The sequence below is a fragment of the Neolamprologus brichardi genome, chromosome 1, assembly GCF_056152115.1.
Source record: "Neolamprologus brichardi isolate AB-2024 chromosome 1, ASM5615211v1, whole genome shotgun sequence".
NCBI lineage: Eukaryota > Metazoa > Chordata > Actinopteri > Cichliformes > Cichlidae > Neolamprologus > Neolamprologus brichardi.
Genome location: NC_142104.1, coordinates 13,623,487 through 13,647,678, shown reverse-complemented (window position 1 = coordinate 13,647,678; position 24,192 = coordinate 13,623,487). Strand labels below are relative to the sequence as shown.

The 24,192-nt window shown below is 38.0% G+C and overlaps 3 protein-coding genes and 1 pseudogene across 4 annotated transcripts; 1 reads left to right on the top strand and 3 right to left on the bottom strand.

Moving 5' to 3' along the window:
• Positions 1 to 437: 437 nt before the first annotated feature.
• Positions 438 to 8,791, bottom strand: cdc42se2 (CDC42 small effector 2). 2 transcript variants are annotated; one of them, XM_006779896.3, is made up of 5 exons: positions 8,570 to 8,791; positions 6,343 to 6,587; positions 4,349 to 4,450; positions 4,182 to 4,260; positions 438 to 3,164 (listed from the first exon to the last, which is right to left on the bottom strand). In XM_006779896.3, exons 2-4 carry the CDS (start codon positions 6,394 to 6,396, stop codon positions 4,186 to 4,188), a joined length of 231 nt encoding a protein of 76 aa, XP_006779959.1. In that variant the 5' UTR covers positions 6,397 to 6,587; positions 8,570 to 8,791; the 3' UTR covers positions 438 to 3,164; positions 4,182 to 4,185. The 2 variants fall into 2 exon arrangements, with proteins under 2 accessions (XP_006779959.1, XP_006779960.1); XM_006779897.3 differs by having other exon boundaries at positions 6,343 to 6,584.
• On the top strand, positions 8,364 to 10,828 carry nip7 (NIP7 nucleolar pre-rRNA processing protein). Its single transcript, XM_006779898.3, has 5 exons — positions 8,364 to 8,826; positions 8,950 to 9,036; positions 9,117 to 9,255; positions 9,992 to 10,132; positions 10,381 to 10,828. The coding sequence occupies exons 1-5, from the start codon at positions 8,771 to 8,773 to the stop codon at positions 10,498 to 10,500; spliced, it is 543 nt and encodes a 180-aa protein (XP_006779961.1). The 5' UTR covers positions 8,364 to 8,770; the 3' UTR covers positions 10,501 to 10,828.
• On the bottom strand, positions 10,518 to 23,090 carry LOC102787396 (telomeric repeat binding factor 2). The gene is made up of 14 exons (XM_006779899.3): positions 22,729 to 23,090; positions 22,275 to 22,370; positions 22,040 to 22,167; positions 21,365 to 21,451; positions 20,973 to 21,113; positions 20,621 to 20,745; positions 15,714 to 16,250; positions 15,439 to 15,555; positions 14,530 to 14,703; positions 12,947 to 13,075; positions 12,714 to 12,860; positions 11,837 to 11,916; positions 11,694 to 11,737; positions 10,518 to 11,390 (listed from the first exon to the last, which is right to left on the bottom strand). The coding sequence occupies exons 1-14, from the start codon at positions 22,883 to 22,885 to the stop codon at positions 11,232 to 11,234; spliced, it is 2,121 nt and encodes a 706-aa protein (XP_006779962.3). The 5' UTR covers positions 22,886 to 23,090; the 3' UTR covers positions 10,518 to 11,231.
• LOC148106391 (uncharacterized) lies at positions 17,376 to 20,491 on the bottom strand (annotated as a pseudogene).
• Positions 23,091 to 24,192: the final 1,102 nt, after the last annotated feature.

Here is a 24,192-nt window from a genome sequence, read left to right as displayed (position 1 = left end):
ACCCTGAGATGCCCTTGATGTATTCATCACAGTGTGAGTCTGCCTGTCAGTGTTAAAACAAAGCGATAAGAAATAGATAAAAGTGCTACATAAATGTGTGCGTAATTGCGTGAATGAGACTTTGAGCGCTCAAAATTTGTTGCTATGTATCAGTATCATGTATCATGCAAGCATCGGGGAATGTCAGCCACTAATTGCCCAACTTTTGTTAATAAGGTTCCTCTTTGCAGCATTCAACACTCAAATGTATTAACAATCTAAAAGTATATCCAAGTATGCTCCACGGGCAGTATTTCATTCTGGGGTGAGCACTCTTACTTTGTATAAATCTAGTAGAATTTTACAGTAAAATTTTGCATTGTATTAAAAATGTATCGCCTTTGTTACACTGATGCTTTCACTGCTTTCCTCTTAAAAATGAAAAGATTGAATACACATTTGGTGAAACATCAACGTATAACATTTATTGGCTTATTCTGAAAATGCAATAAAGGAAAGATGATTTTCCCTTTAAAGTGAGAACTACACATTAGGCAGATTCTGAGGGTGGGCGGGGTGGGTGCGGGGGATTTCGCCAACTACACCTTTCCTGTAATATTATACAGAAATATATGAATCTGAGAAAGCGTGGATCCATCACTTTTATACATCATGTAATAACAGTGTCATCATAAAATAAGCCCTGTGACAGGAATCCAAACACAAAACTGTTAAGTCACATTCAAACAGTCCACTGGCACAGCCTGCTGGTCACATAATGTACTGCAATCCAAGTATGACTGCACATTCTACAGCATTTATCCCAGAGCTGAAATACAAACAAAAAAACACAAAACAAAAACGTGTACATGTATGTGGATCCATCTGCACATAGGAATAACTACAGAAACACAGATGTTTGTTACAATGTTTCAACCTGATGAATCTTAAATCTGTCCGGGGTTATGGGCAAAGTACTTGCAAGAAGTCTTAAGGCTGATATAAGAAATTTGACAACATCAATTAAATGTATTCTATGATTTGAAGTACCAACATCAAATGAGACGTTTTCTTTGTACCATAGAAATTTTGACAATAGCACTCATTTAACACCAATCTACATGCTCGACTTAATACATTCAACACATTTTGTCGCTGAAATAGTCAATCAATATGATGTACAAAGAGGACAAACAATGACATTTATTAGGTCCAGGCCTGCTGGTTTGCTCAGCACTTTTGATCTTTCTGCTTAGATTTTTTTTTCTTATGATGGACCCTAATTCAGAAATTTGGACAACACATAACAATTCCAAGGGAAAAAAAAAAATCAAAAAGACATTCTAGTCTGATCACTGACATAACTGACAACTAGAATAACCAGGCAATAAGATCTGTTTTTATTTATTTTCCCCAAATAGGAAATTTATGTGCTTGAAGGTTAAAAACACTGGCAAACTGTGAATAAAGTAATGTCCAAGATGGTCAGGTGGTGTGTTAATACTTTTAGTAAATTTTTTTTTTAACAAAATAAGGTTATATGTAGCAATAATTCAAAACAGAAGCAACATAAGCTCAAACACTGCGACAAAGGTGGGTCACATGTGGCTGGAAGTCATTAAGCTGCATTTATCAGCTGTAACAGTCATGGCAGGTTAGTTTAAGAAAAAGGACAGCATCATCTGTGGCAAAATTAATTCTCTTCATCTTTAAAAAAAAAACAACCAAAAAAACCCCCCAAACAAACAAACAAACAAACAAACAAAACCAAACACCCCCCCCCCCCCCCCACGATGATAGGTAGGTGAACTAGATATGAGAATACTGCCGACTGTAACAAAACCCACTTTTGCTGCAGTGTTTGCGACATTCTGATTACTTCCAAGTTAAGGTCTAAAGTCTACTGTTGGTACACAAACCTTGAAAAAAAAAACAAATGAACAAACAAAAGAACAAAACAAAAAAAATAGCATTTAAAAACATGAAATTGCAAAAATAAATAAAAGCTCAAACAAAGCATTAAAGCTGGGGGAGACACCATTTTTGGCATACGTAGGCAAAGGCTCCAAGGTAACTATTCAGCATATTGTACTTTAATGTGCTCTGCAAGAAATTAGCCTTCTGCGCCGCCTCTAAGCTCTTCTATCAATCGAAAAATTTCACCCACTGTGACAGACAATCAAGTCTTTTCAATTGGCTGACCTACAAATGTGCCTTCAGATGGTGGATTGATGACAGAAAAATCCACCAACAAGCAAAGGTATCGTTAAGTGAAGCTACATAAGAAGCAGTCACGTGGCAAACTTTGGTCAAGCCTATTTGTTCAAGAATCTAGCATAAAGAGGTTACTGACAAAACAGCAAAGAGCAAAGAGGAGAAAGGTGATCATTTAAAACGTTGCCTTTTCCAGATTTGTGCCTACTTCAGCTTTAAGCTTCCAAATCGCACTAGCAAAACAAATAACATGACTTCAGGAAGGCAGATTAGGAAGTTAATAGTTTATTAAAATCCTATATGGTTCAATCTAAATGAGTATAAAAAAAACAAAACAAACAAAAAACAGTTGAAATCAATGCTGAACTCCTAAGCAAGTGTGAGTGTACAATGTATGGTCCAGTGTACTCTACTCGTTTCAAGTTTATTACAAAAACAGCAATCTTCAACCCTGAAAGCAACTCAGTATAATGAGTATTTCTCAGAATAAAACTTTGAACGTGTTGCTTTTTTTTTTTTTGCCTTGCTACCACTACCTGTCCTTTGATAAACCTCTGAGGATAAAGAAGGAAACTCAATGTTCCAATTTTCCAGCGTGGCCCAGCCACCATGAGGTCCGTTGTCAAATCAAGATAATAAATACAGGCATCCAAATTGGCTTCAACAGCAAGAATCTTTGAAATAAATTTTCCTCATGCATACACACAAGCATACGTCTGTCTGAGATTATGAGCTTTCTAAACCCTCTTCCCTACTCTTAAACAGTTTCTCTTTACAGTGCAACAGTATGGCAGCAAATGGATAGCAGTGCTTTCATTAAAAACAAAAAAGGGAATGGAAAAATAAAAATATATACAACATCAAGGTAAAGCAGTAGTTTCATCTTTTGGTCCTGTGTCCTTTATGGACAGAACTGCTTTTTGAAAATTCTTCCTTATATGAACAACAGTAGTTTTCACAAGACTGAAGAGCTGTTGGAGGAAAAGGTGGAACAAATGTTAGGATTCGAGTTGCTTCTGATTGGAGGTGTGCTTTTGTGTCTGTGTGCATTTGTCATCACCAATTTTAAAATCTTAATTTGTTTGGTCAAATTTACAGTCATCTGTGTTTTTCCCCAGAAAGTATTTGATATCTTTGGGTTCGATCTGTCTTAGCACATATGGCAACACTGTGTGGGAGTGCTTACAACCCCCCCCCCCTCCGCCGCCCCCCTAAAAAAAAAACAAAAAAGCAACCCTGCAGATGTAACAGTTTCTTGATATCTTAGGACAGTAGAGAGCTATAATTTTGCTAAAGTAACACTAATTTAAAAAAAAAAAAAAGAAAAAAGTATAATTCAGTAGAGTCAAGAGAAAAAAAAATTGTCATTTTTATATAATAATTTTTTTTCTCCTTTTTAAATTGACCTTGGCACGATTACACTGTCATTACTCTGACAGCTGAGTCACGCTCACAAAGACAGTTTGAGAGGTAATCAGCAAAACAATACCATGCACAGTACAGTGTAAATATGTGCATTCATTGCATTTCTCCCATTTCCTCTCTAAGCCACATAAGGCAAGCCTGCAGTTGTGTGCAGGCTTGATTTGCCATCATTTGTTTTTGACAGTGCATGGGTGGAGCAAACTTTTGAGGTTTACAAGATAGTGTCAAAGTTCTCGTGACTGTTTCCATCACTGACTTATGGCTAGAGCCCCAAGTCAAGAATTTCACACATCGTATATGATATTGATATTTCTAATCTATTATTTTAAAGAACTGGAAGAGCTAAACATGGTGTGGAAGACAGAGGAACAAGACAAATACTGCTTTTGCTAGGGAAAAAAACCCAACAAAAAACGAAAATTCACTCAAAAACAAACTTGACCTTTTATAAGTCGGCTCTGGCTGCATGAAAACAAGATGAAGCTGTGCTTGTGTAGCTTTGGGGTAGTGAAAAATCTGTGGTTAATGTCAGTTTCACTAAGGGATATCAGGACATCTCTCACCTCGTTACAACTGCGAACCTTCAGAACTTGTGTGTGCGTATCCTCCTTTAGATTTCATCTGGGCCTGAACTAGGTCGACCTATAGAAATATATAAATGTTAGCTGGCTGAAAACACATGTTTGAAAATTCAGTGAAAACAAAAAAAAAAACAAAAAAAAAAACTTACTGATGCCAAACCCAGGCCCATGTCCCCTGAGCCTACATGTGTGGTATGAACAAAGTTTGTCGGCTCCCCAATCATGGAGCGATCGATCCTTCGCCGCCGTTTCTGAAAAGTAGCAAAAATCTTTACTTAAATATTAATATCACACGTAGACTTACCATACTACACACATTAAAGCAAATATTACTATTACTGGGAACTGAGAAGAGCATGTGTGAATCAGAAACTAAACACTTATCAGTTAACTTTTTAAATCTTTGTTTGAAGTATAGTGGATCTGCACTGAGACAAAGGTAAAAACTGATCATTTGTGTTATCTTATCTGTTAACAGATAGTTCACTACCAAAGTGATGAACTTTGAACTAGTGATGAAGTTTTACTGAATCTGTTTTGTCAATCCAGGGTTACTAAACCTACAACAAGGAAAAGTTTTGAATTTCTATGATGGACACTGATTAATCACACTCAGGCTGGAAAAACTAAACCTATGTGAATGCTTCACTGTAAAGATTCTCAAACTATTCTGTGGGCAAATATGACAATAAGACAAATGTGGACAAACAGAAAAGAAAACAAACCTGCCAAAATGTGGAGTGCTATGTTTAGAGGGAAACAAAAGAGCACTGGCAAGCCGACACAAAACACCATCCATAAAAACATGGTGCAGAAAGAACAGTGGGATTTATGGTGGAGCAGAGTGAGCGTGTTAGCTGTCCACTCCGCTCCAGGGCCTGACTGTCTGTGCTACAAACAGTCTGTGGACAACTGTGGCTCATGTTGTTTTTGGTCTATGAGCCAAACACGAAGAAGAACGAAGTTATAAAACACAAAAGCTGAAGTGAAACCGAGTATTAAAAACAATGAAAACTGTCACTGCAGTCACTGTCTGTGCTTTTCATACATTATTTTTTGATCTTTGAAGTTTTTTAACGGGGATCTCCTATTCCCGTTGAACTCTGCTACTGCTCCCTTCTCTTTTTCTGGCCCACTTATCAACCAGTCAACGTTTGGCAGTCGCATACGTCATGCGATTCCAGCGAGACGCAGTCAGGATCTTGGAGGACTGCACAGCAGTGTTTCTCGCGTGGGTGAAAACCCGTCTCCCCTCTCTGACTGAAAACTGTATGCAGACGGACATTTGCGAGGCTATAAATCCCGCTTATCTTGAGCTGCTTTTATAGCTCAGGTCTGCGACACCTTACATTCACAAAGGCAGCAATAAATTCATAACCGCATTACAAAACGTTACAGAACGATATCTGGGCAGCAGTCCTTGACCAAAAAGTCATGGCAGATCATGTGACAGCAAACAAGTAAATAAACGAAGGGTTTTTCTTGGTTTGCTTTTTTAAATGAAGAAAACTAGGTTTTGTAGTCTGGGTCTAAAACCAATTTAGATACTGTGGCATGACCTAGATAGCTTCAATGTTAAGTCAAGATATCCCAGATGTAGCAGATATAATAACAAATAGTTTTACAGTGAGGAATGATCCAAATTCCCTCCCAATCACTGTGCCCGTCTTATCAGCAGCTACAAGAAACTTCTGATTGAAGTTTTTGTTTTCTAAACTCAGAAGTTAATTTAAATTTTAAAGCCTTCCATGAGAACAATTACTTGGGGAGTTTAATACAAACAGGAAATGTACAAAGGTCTGCATGTTTTTGTCATTAACTGTGAATTAGTTGAGCAGTAAACCACATATGATGAGTAATCGATACATTACTCACGATCATTCCAAAGGACTCAACAACTTAGTCTTGCTGCGGCAGGACAGGGGTTATTATTGTGACATCAAACAGTTCCCTATTATAACCAGACTGTCAGACTGTCTGTCTGCCAACAGATAACCTTTAGCAAATATATTGAAAGTTTTTTGCCAGGATGTGTTTAACTGGATGAATGCTACTTTGTTAATCTATATTCAAATTAAAAACTTTTAAAAACAAGACAGCTTAAATTAAATAAATCAGTTCTTCTTGCAAATTTCATACTCACAGGCTGTGGCTGCTCTGCAATGCAGCAACTGAAACAAACCCAGAACTCAGTCATTCTGAGGCCAACGAAGAAGCCGCAGCAGTTTCCTCTCTCTGCTCAGACGTCTCTACGCCCGTCTTCCTGTTCCGTGTTACCAGAACCACAAACACACGCCGGAAACTGATGACAGACACAGGCCAGTGGCTTCTTGGGGGTAAACCGTTGGCACGAAAAGTCTTGTCCCACTTCAGAGCAGCACACACCTGCTGACACGTTAACAAAGGACAATAAAAAACACATTTCAATCAATTGCTGATATATTTTGATGTGTATCAGCAGCTTTCGGCTGCTCATGTTCCCCATAGCTAATAGTTCCCTGGACTTACTTTTACAGGAAGCAACTTTTGATTAAAAACAATATTTAAAAATTCCTTTCTTGGAAGCTTGCCACTTTTTGTATGATACCATCTCGCGTCTGATGAGGTAATCTACGGTTATTTTTAATCATACGTTTGAACTACTGTCAGACACACCTACTACATATAAGGCATGGTGAAACATTTACGTCAGAAGGTTAAAAACAGAAAGTTCACCATATTCAAATTTAACTTCTCTTGTAACAAGTCTTAAGAAAAAGAAATGGGGCCAGAGTGTGGCCTCCATTTCAACAAGCTGTCCAGGGGATCACTGTCACTTTCCCTTTTGTGGTTAATCTCCGGTGGTAAATAACTTACTACCTGAATCCAACCTTGGGCTGTGAGGTTAAACGAACAGCCGGTGTTTCAGTTTTCAGAAGGCTGTTATTAGCTCCGACGCCTTGATAAGCTTTCCATTTTAATTAACATCTCTGTGGACTTGAAATCGTCTAGAGGCTTATTTCACTAATAGGGCAGCAGCACAGAAAATGTGGAGCACCATTTGGGAAAATAAATTAAAAATAAAAATACAACTGCCTTCACTGTACTGTACTTGTTCAAAATATACTTAATTGTATAATGAAGCAAAGAATGTTGGTGAATGTTGCTATACTGACAAATATCTTAGGAAAAAAGGTAGTTAAAAGGGATAAATGCTGTAAAAGAACTATCACTAATTTACTAATTTGTTTACAAGGATCAAAGAAAATGCAGTTAAACATATGATCCACAAAGTTATTATAGTTAATTAAAATTGGGTGTATATTTAAGTTTAAATTACATAAAATAATCTTAAAATCATCATCATCAGTCTTTGTCAAATTTAGTCAAGTGTGTCAACACAACTAGGGTGGGGAGGCTTTGTGTTTTGGATGACTCTCTCAATGTGAGCCAACTCCCTTTACAGAGTGTTGTGTTTGTATTGAAACTCCTCTCCAAATATCAGCCACAAAAGACTAAACTAATACTCAAAATAATTAATACCAAACATAAAAACATAAACAATAAAACGAGTAAAAAAGTCGAACAAAACGATAAAAAAAAAACCCCAAAAAACAAAACAGGGTGATATAATCAAACAGTGTTACCACATATTTCGAAATGTCAATCGTTTTTTTTGGTCGATGCCTCAGAAAGACACAGTAGAAAGCCTTCTGGCTGTCAAACAAGAGGTGACAGGAGGATCAAATGATCTGCCAAAAGCGAAGTGCTCGCTGACGGAGTGTATTTCCCAGTCTGTAACACTGACTCTGCAGCTGACGCTATGCACCGCTGACACTCAGTGCAACTGAATCATATTATCAAGAGTCGTAAAATGAGCGCAGACGTGTTTAATGATGATTTTAACCACATCTGACATCCTTTAAGGATTACCAACTCTGCCGATGATCTTGGATTACTGGAACTTAATCGGTATTTACAAACAAATGAGCGTTATGTAACTTCGCCCCGCTGCGTCAAAGACGCTTTACATGACCAGTCTGAACACAGCTCGCAGCTGGGTGCAGTTCAACACATGTACTGCTGCTGTGCTGGGGCGTCGGCGTTGATTAGAACTGAACTGCTTTAGTAAATCGGAGTTTTAGCTCTACCACATGCTAATACAGCTAGCTCTCCAGCTAACGTTCACGGGCTCGATGATAGCCGCGCGTCTGTGTTTTTTTCCACTGACAGCTAGCTGTCGGAGCTAACTCAGCCCATTTTCGGAAGCTGTGACTTCAGTTGTTAAATTAAAACAAAAGCTGAAACAATTGCTGGTTTTCGCAATTAGAACCAACTACTCTTTCAAGATTTCTTTGTGAATTGTAATTATTTAGTATGAGAAAACTTACCAGATGGCGACCGGTTTACCGGAGAAAAAAACACGTCCGTCCAACTGATCGCTAAAGGAGGCAAAAAACCAGGAACTGTGATCACTGTTACGTCACACAACTTCCGTTTTAAAGCATTACTGCTTCCGCGTAAGCCCACGTTTTTTTCTCAAAGGAGACACGTTTATCCGTTGCTAACGTTAAGGATTTATAGTAGTAAATATGAGGCCGCTAACAGAAGAAGAGACCAAAACGATGTTCGAGAAGTTATCGAAATAGTGAGTGAACGGTTTCTGCGCCGTGTTAGCCTGTAAAGGTTCAAATTATACCAACACGTTCAGCAAGCCCGGTAGCTCACGCTGTGAACGTGTGTGTGATCCATGTGTTTTCTCTTGTAACAGCATTGGTGAAAACATAAAACTTCTAGTGGACCGACCAGACGGCGTTTACTGTTTCAGGCTGCACCATGACAGAGTCTACTACATGAGGTAATTTTGGTTAATTAACACGCATGTTGGGTACCTGTCCGTACATGAAAGGATTAAGGCGTTTGGTTTTCTGTCCACAGTGAGAAAATTCTAAAGCTGGCCACCAATTTTTCCCGGGACAAACTCATGTCAGTGGGTACGTGTTTTGGGAAGTTTACAAAGACCAAGAAGTTCCGCCTGCACATCACAGCCCTGGATTTCCTTGCTCCATATGCAAAGGTGACTATAAACAACACACAGCCAAGTCATTCCCTCCTACGAATATACCAAGCGGAGCTTAAATAAGATGTAGGAAACGAAACAATACGGATATTACTAAAGTCCTCTGTAGTAGAGGCTCATTCTGAATTATGCCACTAGATCATCTTCCAGAAGGGTTTTTTGAAAGTTACAGCAAAAATGTAAAGTAGTGGAGTGAGTATAACCAGTTTTTAGGATCAGTAACACATGACGGGTAGAAATTGTTTTTCACGTGCATAAACAGCTGTTTACTATACAGATGGAGAATCAAAATTCTGTTTGAAGCAATTCTGTGTGCTATTACAGATTTATTGCATGAAAAATTGTGCTGTACAAAAGTTTGTTTATACTTATAAACAGGCTGTTATTTTTTTCCATCTCATTGCATTAGGCTTAACATGCACTATAAAAATAGATATTTTTTCAACAAATTGAAGTTCATATGTGAGAAGATTCGTATGTGGATACATCTGCCCGTTTCACATCTCAGCTACATGGATACTTTAACTGAATGTATTTTTTTGCTTTTTGAAGACCCTAAATTGCGAGAACCTGTATTAAGTCGTTTATAAATATTATGAGAACAAGGGAGCAGTAGCTCTATGTGTGCTTAGAAATTCTAGACTTTCTCTTAATTGTTCAAGCTTTTCATCTGTGCTGTCATATTGGACTCATTCATTCATGTATGAATAACTTGAAACTATCATGTATTCAGTTTAAGGTGTGGGTGAAACCTGGAACAGAGCAATCTTTCCTGTATGGGAACCACGTGCTAAAATCTGGTCTTGGCAGAATTACTGAGAACACGATGCAGTATCAGGGAGTTGTGGTTTACTCCATGGCAGATGTGCCTTTGGTAAGTCCTTTAAAGGTTACTGTTCTTGTCACACTGTTATGGGCAGTATTCACAGTATAACAAAGATACATATTCCTGCTGGTAACACAGCACATATTATGCAGATGTTTTGTTTTCCTCAGTGCCGTGTATTCACAATAGGGTATTGGATATATCCACTCATGTACTAAAAAGAGGTTAATACCTGATTAACTCAAGGTTATATGACAAAAGGCACTTATAGGCTGGCTGTTTGTCTTAATCTTCAGGGTTTTGGTGTGGCGGCCAAGTCTACGCAGGAGTGTCGGCGAGTGGACCCCATGTCTATCGTTGTGTTCCACCAGGCTGATGTCGGCGAGTTCATAAGAAATGAGGAAACATTAACATAAAGATGCAGAAACAAGTGGACTGTCAAACTGTTTATTTTTAACAGTAACACTCACTCAAAGTCAAAGGTTCAGCTTTTAGCTGCTCAACATTTTATAGTGAACATGATCTGATCAAAGTTCCTACTTCACGAGCAGCTGTTATACCTGGAACACTTCCCTACAGTCCAGAGGCTAAAACAAACAATCTGTCTATTGACTCACTTCTGCCATTTGCAGAATTTCCTGGTTTGTCCCCTCCCTGTTGTATTAAATGAGAAGGGTTGTTTTTGTGTGTATGTTTTTTGTAACTTGAATCTTGAAATAAATCCACATCTCTGTATTATTTAAATTTAAATCTTCTTCTTTTTTTTTTACAAATAGTTTGTGTGGGAGGAAAAAGTTACTTGTAGATCTTAGCTATATGGATATTTTGCAGCTTTCATATCTTTAATTAAAGGTCTGTTCTGCTTTTCCGAGATCATAAGACTGAGAGAACATACTGACTTTTAAAGCTATTCCCATCTCTGTATCAATTCAACGAGTGGGTTTGTTACTTAGGGCTGCAGAGATGCTACAATAGTCACTATTACTGCAATTTCTGTTATCCCTTCCTAAAAAACAAAACAATCTTTGACCCACAAACATTCAACATTTACAAAATTTTAAAGTGGCTTTTATAATGTTCAGTAACTTGTTAAGGAAACCAAAACAAATAAATGGAGATGGGATAAAATGAAAAAGGCTTTGGTGAGTCAGACGACATTTGATTTTTTCATTGTTCTCCACCTGTCCTTCAGGTTGACATTTGTTCGATCTTTGAATTTGTAATATGCCTTTATCTTGCTCCAGTTGCCCTCTCCAAATTTTTTGACCCCGTCTTTTAACTGCTGTGTCTCACTCTCTGTCCATTTCTGCAACACAGTAAAAACATGTCGGTTAGCCATTTGCCACTGTGGGAAGTCTACAAATGACAGCATTTTAGATCAAGTTGTAATACCAGTGCAAGTGACTGAACATGCAATGGTTTTGATACAGGAACTTAAATTTGTATGATAGCAACAAAAGGCAAAGCAGCAAATTACTGTGTGATATGGAACAAGAAGTCCTCCCTATGGACTATTTCACACATTTATGTGACAAAGGGATTTAAGTACAAATATCAACAGTAAAGTAAAGTGACCAGTTAACTTTGCAGCATGTTTTGCTATACTTACTCTTTTCCTTTGGCCTGAATTTGAAATGGTGCTCATGTCTAAGCCTTTGTGGGAAGAAAAAAAAAAAAATACACAAAATTATTTGAACCCCATCATCTAAACTCCATGAATTCAAGTTGAATATTCAATGAACTATTACTTACTTCTCTTTTTGGAGGTAAAATACAATTCTTCGTCGCTCCATACCTCCTTGGTCTCCTTTGCATTATGGTACCGTTGCTTCCTGTGAATAAGAGCCAGAGTGTGTTTTTGTTCGGCAAAACGATTAAGCACAACAACAAAAGATAAAAATTAAAAATAATTAGGGCTATTAATCAGATATGCTGGGAGGAATACTCGTGTGTGTTTGCACGTAATCACATATTTAAATATCTTCAGTTAATGACTAGTGCATATAAAAAATAATATGAGACATTTACAATTCAAAAACAGTCAACTTTATTCTATATTTATAGAGTAATATTTCTAACCATAAAAAAAAGTGACTATGACCCGTAGCTCATAAAAATCACAAATCCATGATTTCAGATTGTTAAAAACAGACATATCCAGTATACTAATTTCATACTGGGTTTTTATTTAGAAATCAAACACTTGGTTAGGACTCCTTTGCTATGAGTTGCTGCATCAGTGTGGTGTGGCATGGAGGCAATTAGCTCGAGTAACTGCTGAAATGTTATCAAAGCTCAGGTTGCTTTGACAACAGTTTTTAGCTTGTGGGTAGACAGGTGCTAAGTCTTGCTGGAAAAGGAAACCAGCATCTCCAGATTAAAGCACAGACTGGTCTAAAATGTCCTGGTAAGAGCCTGCTTTGTGTACTTTGTGCTTAATAGAACACAGCAGACCAATTGCCACCTGCACTCGCAGATGACATTGCACCCTAAATCATAGACTGGAACTTCACACCTTCAAACCAAATCAAAATGTGCACCAATCAAAAGGATAAAGCATTCAAAATGTTACATTTTAACATATTACAGTCCTCTTGTTACTTTCTCAGACTTATTGGTGTTTACTAACCATTCTGAAGGGGAATGGACGTTCTTTTGAGCAGAGTCCTTGTGAGGAGTAGAGCTCGTTTGTGGGATTGGGTGAGAAGGGGACTGACTTGGCGAGCTCTCCACTGAAGAGTCTGTAATATGGATGTCATCCGTATCATCTCGATTCCTGTAAAGTAAATAAAACTGGTCAAATATGAAATGATTAATTAGTCGTCTAGAGCACCGGTATAAAATACAAGATTCTGTAGTTACACTTGATTGTCCACAGGATCACTGGACAGCTGCTTATGAGGCTTTTGTACTGGAGTTTTCTTGCAGGTCACAGGCTCCTTCGGGTCTTCCTCGCTGTCTGACGATAACCGTATTGACTTTTTAGACTTTCTGCAAGATGAGAAAAAAAGTCAATGATATTCTGTAAAAGGAACGACCTGTTTTGAGTGATTGGTGATTAAAATTATGTTTTACTCTTTATTTCTGAAGTTAAACAGCCAGGTTTTATAAAAAGGAACAGCACAATGTGTGCAAGCAGAGAGAAACTTTTAACTGCAAAATGCTAAATCAATACTAATACCATAAGCTGTTATCTGGTTTTAACTTGTACACTGTGGTTTTAAGTGAGCAGTGTCTGTGTTTCTTCATTGGCTACCAATAATGTCATGAGCTTAAAAGCACTGTATATAAATGTTTCAATAAATAACTTCTTCATAAAAAAACTAAATATGTGGGGGATACACTATCACTGCAAAAAGAATCAGGTCTTAAACCATGATGTAGATACAGCGATTTAAGAATATGAAGCAATACAATAGAAGAAAGATGAGGAAACAAAGACAAACTTATTTTTGATGCAATAGTTTTTTGTAGAGGCTGGCTAGACTTTCAACGAGTATGATTAGATCTGGGAAGAGTACAAATGAGAGTCAATGATGCCACAAAGCTGTTAACCAACTTTAAGTTTATAAATAAATTTATAAGTCACTTTTGAGAAATGTGTGAGTACATGAGGCAGCAAGCCAAACTGGAAGGTCCAAAGCTTTGAGCATAGAGTGATCAAATTTCTCAAGGTCCCTACAAGCATCCTGCTTGAGTTGCTCGATCTGTTCACGGTCTGAGATTTGCATCATAGCATCTTCTGATGGATTTCTCAGATATCATTGCTTTTTGTTTGTTGTCAATTGAGAACCTTTGGTTGGAGAGCTTTCCTTTGATGATGGACTCTGACCCTTGACTTTGCAGGGTCAGAGTGCATTTTCCAAGGTGTTCTTCCAGGGATTTGATGAAGCTAGTTCTTCCATTTGTTTTTCTTTTTCTGAGCTAATCTTAGTCTTTTGCACGTCTCTTCTGTTGGAAGTTTTTTTCTTTCTCTCCATTAATTCACACTTTTCTGCTCCATAGTTTGAAATGATTCCATCCAGCCTCTTAAGCTACAATGTATATTAAGACGATTGCTTTGGTGTCATATACATCGTAGGTAAGAGTAATTCATTTTGAAATCTAAAAATCTATAACCGTTTTTCAATGTTTTCAGTTAATGTGCAGCACAGCCCACAGCAAACATCAGAAAAATAAGTTATTGTTAATGTTCTCCAAAGTAGATCTTTAGCTATAAGACATGTCAAGCCAGTATAAAGTGAAGCTGTACATATGGACTTGCCATGCTTGATAAAGTATTTAACAAGTTACAGTGTTCCCCATCTGTAATTTCACTGCTGTTATCTTTGTGGCCAATAAAAAAAACATCAAAGTAAATCACTTATCTTACACTCAAGATGAACACTTGAGCATGTGACGTCTATCTATTCATAGCCAAAACTACTGGTGTTATCTCTACTCACTTCTTTGAATAGGAGTTGTTGCTGAGTAGAGCAGAATCCTTGTGAGGAGTGGAGCTTGTCTGAGGAACAGGGTGCAGAGGGAGCAGACTGGGAGAGACCTTCACTGAAGGCTCTGAGAGCTTCTGTGGTTCTCCTTCACTGTCTGATGACGACTGCTTTGACTTGTTGATGTTTCTGTTAGACAAGAGTTAGACTGTTATCTTCAAAATGTAACATTTGCTTTGACTGGAGATCTGAAACATACTATACTGTTTATCTGTAGTGTTTAATATCTGTGTTTTTAAGCACCAAAGTAATAAAACAAAGAGTAATTTTAATTAAAAAAACAATTACTATTAACTAAATGACATCATCAAATACACAAAAGCGTAATTTGAATTCTCTTTGAAAGTGAGTCCTGTTCACTTGCACTGAACCCTCACATTAGAGAGGAGGGGGAAACATAAGAGAGTGAGGATAGTTTAGAGTTCTGAGCTTCATGTCTCATGTGTTTTACTACACGCTGTCGGTTCTGAGTTACATAAATTTCATGAGGCTCTGTGCTGACATCCATATGCCTGCCAATGATTTGTGACTGTCTGGACATGTCTGTGAAAACAATACATTACAGAACATCAACTACGCACACACCCTTCAGTCAGACTTCAAAGAACTAAAACAGGAATATTCATTCATTGTGTTGACAGTTGTCTGAGTCACCGTGGGCAACCGAGTATAATAGCTGCTTTAACTAGTTTATTGTTAAGTGTAAGTTGACCTGAGTAAGTTTTATTAGCATTAATATTGAGCGAGCTTAAAACAAGGAGACAGAGTCAATAATTACAAACAAACTGACAATACATGAATGCATCCTTTGCTCTAACGATGGTGAAGGCTTTCTGGTTATTGTTAAGAGTTCTAATATTTTACCTGGTGGGTGAACTACTGGACTGGTTATGACGTTTCACACTAACTGCCGTGCTGGCCGCAGAATGAGGAGAGTCCTCCTCACTCTCTGCTGACAACTCAGCAAAACTAGTTGAAACTCTGTAAACAAAAACAAAAAAAAAAGGTTTAATGCCATACACTGATTAAACAATACTAAAAGTAACCTGCTTAAACTGAAATGCAAAACCTTACAACCTTGTAAGAAAATAGTGCCTACTAATCATTTTCCTGGAAAAGAAAAAAACAAATATAAGTACCTCCTGTTAATTCTGTTGGTCCTTCTGTGGCGTTTTGGTGCTGGTATGGAAACTTCTTGGTCAGTAACTGGACACTGTGAGTCTGTTTTATTTGACAGAGCCAGTGTCTGTGGTGCCTCTTCTACTCTGGCCTCGGTCTCTAGTTCCTCTGAAACCTTTGAGCACTGTGAACTTGCCTGACTATCTGGTTCCATCACCAGCCGAGACAGAGTGTGAAGCTGTCTGTTCCATGGCACAGAAGTTGTCTTTGAGAGCGAACTTTCCTGAGTTTGTGGAACAGCATCTGCTTGTGGTGGTTTTTCTGCCGGTGAAGCTTCCATGGGGCTGCCTGAGTCTCTCTGAAATAACACTTCCTGCTCCAAGTCCAAACTGGTGTCCATTTTGGGATCAGGTGAGAGTTGCAGACACATATGCTCGCTTTCCTGGTCCTCTGTCTCCACTTCTTCTTCCAGCTGAGAAAACATTCTCTCATTTAATCCTGTAGCCAAGGCTTTGTAGGCTGCTTCTAGCCTGGTCCTCTGGATAGTTGAATGCTTGCTGGAAATTAAGATGCAGACAAGGAAAAGGGGCTGAAAAGGGATGTCTCGCCACATATTTAACTTTTCACACTCGCTTGCTAATTTAATCGGTACACCTGTTCACCAGCTTGTTAACGATAACATCTAGTCAGCCAGTCACATGATAGCACAGAGCATTTAGGCATGTAGGCATGGTCAAGACAACCTGATAAAATTCAGAGGAAAATGGGCAGATTGCTTTGAGCCAACAGGGGTAAACAGTAACCACTCAGCACAACCAATGTATGGAGAAGAGCATGTCTGAACGCATAACACATGCGATGCTAGTGTAATGGTGTGGGGGAATATTTTTTTGCTGGCACACTTTGTGCCCCGTAGTACCAGCTGAACACTGTTTAAATGCCACAGGCTTCCTGAGTACTGTTGCTGGTCCTGTCCATCTCTTTATGGCCCAAATGTACACGCTGACAGCCGCCTCCAGCAGTATAACATGCTCTGTTACAAGGCTCACATCATTTCAAACTGGTTCTTTGTTGCATTCACTGTACCTAAGTGGCCACCAGAGAGCAAATTATTATTTAAATTTTTTTTAGGATTATATTGATTTATTTTGTGTATTTAAGTTAAGGGGACCTAATTAAACCTTTTATGGTTTGCTGAATCTAGTACTCCTGAAAATATCATAAAAAACAACAATGAATAAAAAAAATGGAAATCTATGTTGGATTTTCAAGCTGCAACCGTTCTCAACTGATATTATGCTGCCCAGCATTGACAAGGGGTAGATACAGAGTGTGCAATATATTAACGGAATTAGTACTGAATTTCAGAATTGAAATAGCTTTCACTGGTTCTGCTCTGAGTAATGAAGAAACTAAGACCACATTTCTCATTTGTAATAAGTTTAAAAGAGTCATCTGTGATGGATGTTTGCAATTCCCAGTCCAGATGAGGAGTGAGTTTTCTCTGGGCATTTGTGTGAGGGCTCCGGGCAGCTTAAGACTATAAGAGAGCACAATGTGCGAATACTCAGCACAGATAAGCGTAACTGTACTTATTAGGATCTAATAATTCAATTCAATCTTTATTGGCAGACTTCATGTCCATAAAAACAAGACAGAAACACAACCCCCCCCCAACACAAGGTATAGACCATTAAATATATATAAGTATATAAAGCATTTGTAAAAATATAAAACCATAATATACATAAAACACAATCACTTAAAATAAATCAATAAATACACAAACACTTTAACCAGTGCTTTCTCAGACTGGATGAGTAACGGGAACCACTCACTGTCGGATCTGTAAGTGCTAAAATTATACTGTTACTCGAACCATCCAGTCGTTCTCTAAAATTGAACATTAACTTTCTTAAAAGTGCTTTAAAAGTCCAAACACCCACAGCTACAAACATCTGGCTGGCACTACCACTTCTAGGTATCCTGCAAAGGATTCTCATCGCATCATTATATGCAACATGCAGCTTCAGCATGCTACCTTGTTTGTAGGATGACCACAAGGGGGCAGTATATAGCGGTGTGCAATACGCTTTAAACAAAGCCACTTTAACTGGAAGTGAACAAAAGCTGAATTTGCGTGCAATCGTATTTGCCTGCACATAGAGCTTGCATCGTTGTCTGTACATGTCATCATCATCATTCATTTGCTCAGTAATAAAGTGACCAAGGTATTTCACCTTTTTATGAACTTCAAGAGTTTTTTGTGCCAGTTTAAACAAAGGGAAATTTAGCTGTTTATCCTGCTTGGTTCTACATATCAAAACAGCACTTTTAGCAGAATTGTACTCAATGTCATATTGCACACCATATTCAGTACAGACATTAAGAAGATCCTGTAATCCAGCACTGCTTGGACTAAAAACAACCAGGTCATCTGCATACATAAGATGATTTATCAATGTTTTACCTAATATACACCCAGTGTTACAGGCTCTCAGCTGTGTGGACAAATCATCAACATATAAATTAAATAAAATTGGAGACAAAATCCCACCCTGTCTGACACCATTGCTGACACCAAAGGGGGCAGAAATACTGCTTCCCCATTTAACCTGCATGTTCTGATGAGCGTACCAGTAAAAGAGAATCCTCACGATGTATTGAGGAACCCCCCGTGTCTTCAATTTATCAAAAAGTTTTCTGTGGTTCACTCGATCAAAAGCCTTAGAGGCATCAATGAAACACATGAGGACAGATGAATTTTTAGCCCTATACAAACTGACTATTTCCTTGAGTGCATATATGCACATGTCAGTGTCGTGCTTTGGTTTGAAGCCAAACTGATTATCCAGAGAAGAGATGAACACACTAACTCTGTCAAACAAGATTCTTTCTAACACCTTAGATAAAATACTGGCTAGTGCAATTGGCCTGTAATTATCCAAACAGCTCACTTTTGCAGCTTTGTCCTTCTTAACTGGTACCAGTAAAATACACAGCATTGAGTCTGGTAATATGCCATGAATCATAAACTCAGTGAAACAGAGTGCTAAAAGAGGAGCTAGCCTTAAACTAGCATGTTTTAAATGTTCTGCAGTGATGTGATCCAAACCAGAAGCTTTATTATCAGACAACCTATGAATGGCTTCATATACTTCATGTGTCCCTACACTTATTGTGTCATTACTCATGTCAAGATTGTCCTCATATGGATCACTTTTTATACAGTTAAACAACGCACTGTAATGCTGTCTCCATAACGCTGCAATGTTATCTGCCCCAGAAACACTTTCAACAGTTGATGGTAGAGATGGTTTACAGTTATTAAGAGCTTTCACCTCTTTCCAAAAATCTGCCATATTATTACACAGCATTTTCCTGGCCAAAGAATCTGCTCTCAGCATTTGCTCATTTTTAGTTATAAAGCGAACAGCGTACTTATATCTGGCATTCGCATATTTTTTCTGTTCAAATTCTGGGCCTTGTTTAGGTCTTCCAGCCATGGCCCAACATTTATAAGCTATGCGAGCTTCATCATGATACATGGATACATGTTCTTTCCAGCCAGGTCTGATGTTAGGTTTCTTATGCTTATATTGTTTATCAAGCAGTGTGCCACTTTCATCCAGAGCAGTCACTATATCATCATACATGGAGCAGAGTAAATGTTTATGCACAGCATTCTTACAGTTGACATCCTTGCACAAAAGAGCTTCTTTGGGCAAAGAAATGTTGTTCAGATGTATATCGGTATTACTATGATAAGCTAAGAAATCATCTTCACTACATGCTGACCAGTCTAATTTTACACTGGTAGCAATATTAGTAATATTATTCCCAGTTGTTGCTGGCATTTGTTCCACATTCACAGTAAAACCAAAAGGTATATGATCTGACACAGTTACCTCATACCTAATAGTCATGTTTGCTAAAGCTGCATGTCCATCAGCTGTACAGATACAGTGGTCCAGCCATGATGTACTATGCCAGGCTTCACTTATGTATGTATAGCTATCTGCAGGCAGTAACACTTTGGTAGACAAGATAAGATTATTAACTTGACAAAAGTGAGTTAAGTGGTTAGCAAACCGAGAACTGCTGTCTGTGAGATCAGCATTAAAATCACCCAAAACATATATGCTGTAAGTATCGTTGTCTTGAATAAATGCATTAATAAAAGCCAGCCTACTGAGGTATTCTTGCTCATTTTGACAAGATTCATAGGGAGTATAAATATTAAGAATGATAAAACTACTATTGTTCTGTGTATATTGTATACCAATACATCCAGTCTAATGGGCTTTATCACAGGGTCTATTTTTTTATCCCAGAGCACAGCAACCCCTCCAGGTATTCTGCCTCTGACTATAGCTGTGCTGAGATCAGTTGTTGATTCCCCCACTCCCAAAAAACTTGCATTTAGACAGTTAAGTTTTCCCAGGTCCTGTTTGGACAACCATGTCTCCTGCAAGCATAAAATGTCACATTCTGCAAGCAGACTGTCCACAACAATCCGTCGAGCTTTGTCCCCTGCACTCTGTCCCAAATGTAGACCACGACAGTTGTAAGATAATATCCTAATAGACATCTTCATGTTAATACATTGGTACCAAAAGGCGCAGTTATCTCCCCTGCTGGATCCCCTGAGCTTGGCACCACCGTACCGGGCTTACGAGGTTCATAAAAACGCCGGACCAGAGCCCCTTCAGGCCAGAGTTCAGGATTGTACATTTCACCCACATCATTACATTCAGCAGTAACCTTGAAAGAGCCAAACCTGCTACGTTTACCAGCAATTTTTTGACAGGTCACATCTCTAATAAAACCTAATCTGATGAAGGATGTAATGACATCCATAAAATGTTGCGAATTTGTTATTTTAATTAGCTTTGATCAGATCACCTGAGAGGGAGAGATATCTTACCACGGTACAGACTGGACCATGTTTATTTGTGGACTTGAAGAGGGGACCGGTTGGACTTGCTCATCAGCTCTAGCTGCACTGCTGTCTTGTTCCTTATTCTTTTCCTGAATAAGCTGATTTGCAGCCTGGTAGAATTACACAAAAATATACACTTTTATATAGCGTAAGTGTAAAGACTTTTATGTTACAGACAAATCCACAATGTTTTGTTAATTGTTTTTCAACAGAATAAACAAAAGTCACAGGCAAACATTTCCTACTGATCACAAAGTAGAAACAAACAACCAAAAAAGAAACCAAAAAAAACTCCAAACAAACTACAAAGCCTTTATCTTAAGTATAGCATTCATACCTTTTGGAGAAAGGGAACGCTTGATGGGCAGAGCCTTTCACAAAAAGCCAGCATCTCCATCTTGAACCGTGCAAAGTTGATTTGCTCAATTACTTCATGCTTTTTATTTTTCTTGCTGATGAGACCCATGAACAGCATTCTCTACACAGAACACAAATATTTCATTAATATAAGACACTACATGAACACCTATAAAAAATCATGAATCACCATCAATAATTTAGTATAATAAACTTTTGGTGTTTACAGTTAAAGCTAAAAAGCTTTTTATAACTACTAATTTTAACACTGTAAATAATGTCAAAATGGCAATCAATGTGAATATAGTTACAAAGACAAAACAATCAAAGAATATTGCTTAAGGAAAAATATGTTTTAATTAGTGAACTCACCCTGCCATCCATCTTCTTGGTAAAGTGCTTGTTCAGCACCTTTCCTGCTTTCTCAAATTTTCCATTCTTAATAGAAAGCATTATAATCTAAAGACAGAAACAAATAACTTGTTGAAAAAAAACCCTGATTAATGTCTTGATGCATGCTCAATGATCCAGGTAAGTTAATTCTAAAAGGTTGATTCTGTTCACCTGGACGTAGTGTTCAATGGGAGAAACGTTTCGTCACTCATCCAAGTGACTTCTACAGTCTCAGCTACTGCAGGTTTCCCCAACCTTATAAACAGTACATTTGCACAATAGCTGAAACCAGCCCACTGAATGAACAATGGGCTGTGAGGTACTTGGATGAGTGATGAAATGTTTCTCCCACTGAAAATGCTCCATCCAGATGAACAGAATCAATATTTTGGGAAACCTGATTAATAATGTAAAAACATGAATTTAGCTCAGGCTTAGTAAGCTCATGTATTCATCCTTTGTCACAAAAAAAAGATGTGTACACACACTCGCCCATGCATTTACACCATCAAGTTAGCAGCATAATAATTTCATTTACAGTCTCTGATTAAACATAATAGTGTGTCTGTATGTTTTTGTGAAAGGGAATGCAAAAACGAATCATGTGCATAAATTGAATAGGTGATTAAAAAAAACAATAAGGAAAATGCTTACCATTTCTTTAATTGAAGTGCATACATTCTTGTAATCCTGTTGTGGGATACTGAATTCCTGGCTCATACTTTCCAGCAACATTAGGGCTGATTCCAGAGGACATACTGACTGAGAAGACGTGTCTGCAGCTGGGAGGGGAAAAACAGGTTCGTTTTAGTGTTTATTCACAATGCAAAAGAAGCACATGAATCAGACTGACAGATGTGTGATAATGAATGGTCAATGTGGATCTCACCAAGTTTGTCACCTTCATTTATCCGACAAAGAAACCGCCACACTTGAATCTTTTGTGGCATGAAATCAATGGGCCCATAAGGACGAACCAAGACACCTGTAAGAAAACAATCAAAAGGCTAAAAATGCATATTTATCACAAAATAAAAAATAAATACACTCTGTTATTAGATATACTTTTTTTTTTTGATGAAACAAGTAGTAGGCAGTAGCAAAATAGTATAAGTATCTACAATAAAAACAAGATTGATAAAAAAGTCACATAAATGACATAAACCAGTGGGACATGCAACCACGAACCTACATCACAATTAGTCCAGCACACGAACCGTGACACTTTGACATATATAGAGCACTTCTTCACTTTTCAAGGATAACAAGCTTGCAAAAAATAGTTCTGGTAATCCCAAAGATACGTAGACTAGTCAAAACACGCTAAACTGATTGTTACTTACTGTCGAGTACATCTGTGATGGCACAGAAATCCTCATATTGTTCCTTTTTAAATAACTCTAGCGCCAAAAACAAATAATAATCCACTACCCAGCGGTTCACCACGGATTCAGTATCAAATTGGCGACTGTTTACGTTTTCTTTTTCCGCCATATTCATAGGGAGTGTTGGGTTAATAATCTCCGGGTTTAGCTTGTCAGGTGGCGCTTCATTCCAATTCTTTAGAGGCAGAATTCAGCAAAAGCGTAAAAAAAGACAAAACAAATCACACACCACATACAAAAACAGACAAAACGTTCATATCAAACGGAAGACTTCTTTTACTTCTTCTAAATTATATGGGCGGTTGTCAAACAACTAAATTGTGCATTACCGCCACCAACTGGTATGGAGTGTGGACGGAACGTCACTCACGCCCCAAACACCCCCCCCCCCCCCCCCCCCCCCCCCCCCAAAATCCTCCCAAACCCTCTTTTAAAAACCGGAATAAGGCCTGATAATTTTCACGAGACCTTTTCAAGTAAATCAATAAGATCTTGTTTCATTTTCATATTACTGAGGTTTGGGGTCAGCTGACTTCTCTCCACCTGATACTTCTGACAGTGTAATATAACATGTTCTATAGTTTCCTCTTCTCCACAGTAGTCACATTTCCCTGTATTATGTTTCCCCATTATGAATAGTGTAGTGTTTAAACCAATATGTTCAAATCTTATTCTCCATATGACCACCTCCTCTCTCCTACTCCTTCCTGTCCTGTGCTTCTCATTTCACTCTCCTTTGAATTTTTAAACAACCACCGTCCTGTCCTTTCCTCCTCCCACTGTTTTTGCCATCTTTTTTTCATTTTTTCCTTACAATACTCTTTATCTCTGTCTGACAGAAGTTAATAACCAGGTCAACTACCCCAGAAGACACCCTTTGAGACAACTCTCAATTAATACTATGAATACATTGGTCTCAATTTAGAGTATAAAAAAAAAAGAAGAAAAGAAAAGAACTATATCTTACTCTTTGAACATATTGGCAAATCGTATGCTCGCAAAACCTCGTGCTGCCACACACTGGACTGGAAGGCGCATTACGCTTTAAACATTCAATTTTAACAGTGATCTTGATTTTGCATTTTCTTTCTTTCTTTTTGCCTTAAACAATTTGTTTTTACACATACCTGATCTAGATTTAACTAACTCTGATTTATCAAGCCCTGATAATCCAGGTTTCAATCCCAGATGAGAAAGCAGGGCTTTCCTACCCCACAAACACCAAGCTGCTACAGAAACCTCGACTAAGCAAACTATCTTGTTGCTGTAGCACTGTACAGTTTTGAGCTATTAAAACCGTTGTGACATTTTAATAACGCCTCATTTATTTTCCTGGGGAGCTTGACTAATAATAATGCAATTTATGGGCCAAAAAAAAAAAATTAAAGCTTAAAAATAATTGGTATTGTTTAGAAAGAAATG

Bases quoted from the DNA above. Each gene is read 5' to 3' on its own strand.
- LOC102787396 (XM_006779899.3), bottom strand. From the start codon at position 22,885: ATGAATATGGCGGAAAAAGAAAACGTAAACAGTCGCCAATTTGATACT. The intron at 20,746-20,972 runs GTATGAATGCTA...TAATTCTACCAG, and splicing joins GCGTTCCCTTTCTCCAAAAG to GCTGCAAATCAGCTTATTCA. The intron at 12,861-12,946 runs GTAACTACAGAA...TTTACTTTACAG, and splicing joins GATCCTGTGGACAATCAAGT to GAATCGAGATGATACGGATG.
- cdc42se2 (XM_006779896.3), bottom strand. From the start codon at position 6,396: ATGACTGAGTTCTGGGTTTGTTTCAGTTGCTGCATTGCAGAGCAGCCA. The intron at 4,451-6,342 runs GTGAGTATGAAA...GCTACTTTTCAG, and splicing joins TTGCAGAGCAGCCACAGCCT to AAACGGCGGCGAAGGATCGA. The intron at 4,261-4,348 runs GTAAGTTTTTTT...ATATTTCTATAG, and splicing joins TGGGCCTGGGTTTGGCATCA to GTCGACCTAGTTCAGGCCCA.
- nip7 (XM_006779898.3), top strand. From the start codon at position 8,771: ATGAGGCCGCTAACAGAAGAAGAGACCAAAACGATGTTCGAGAAGTTA. The intron at 9,037-9,116 runs GTAATTTTGGTT...TTCTGTCCACAG, and splicing joins GACAGAGTCTACTACATGAG to TGAGAAAATTCTAAAGCTGG. The intron at 10,133-10,380 runs GTAAGTCCTTTA...CTTAATCTTCAG, and splicing joins CCATGGCAGATGTGCCTTTG to GGTTTTGGTGTGGCGGCCAA.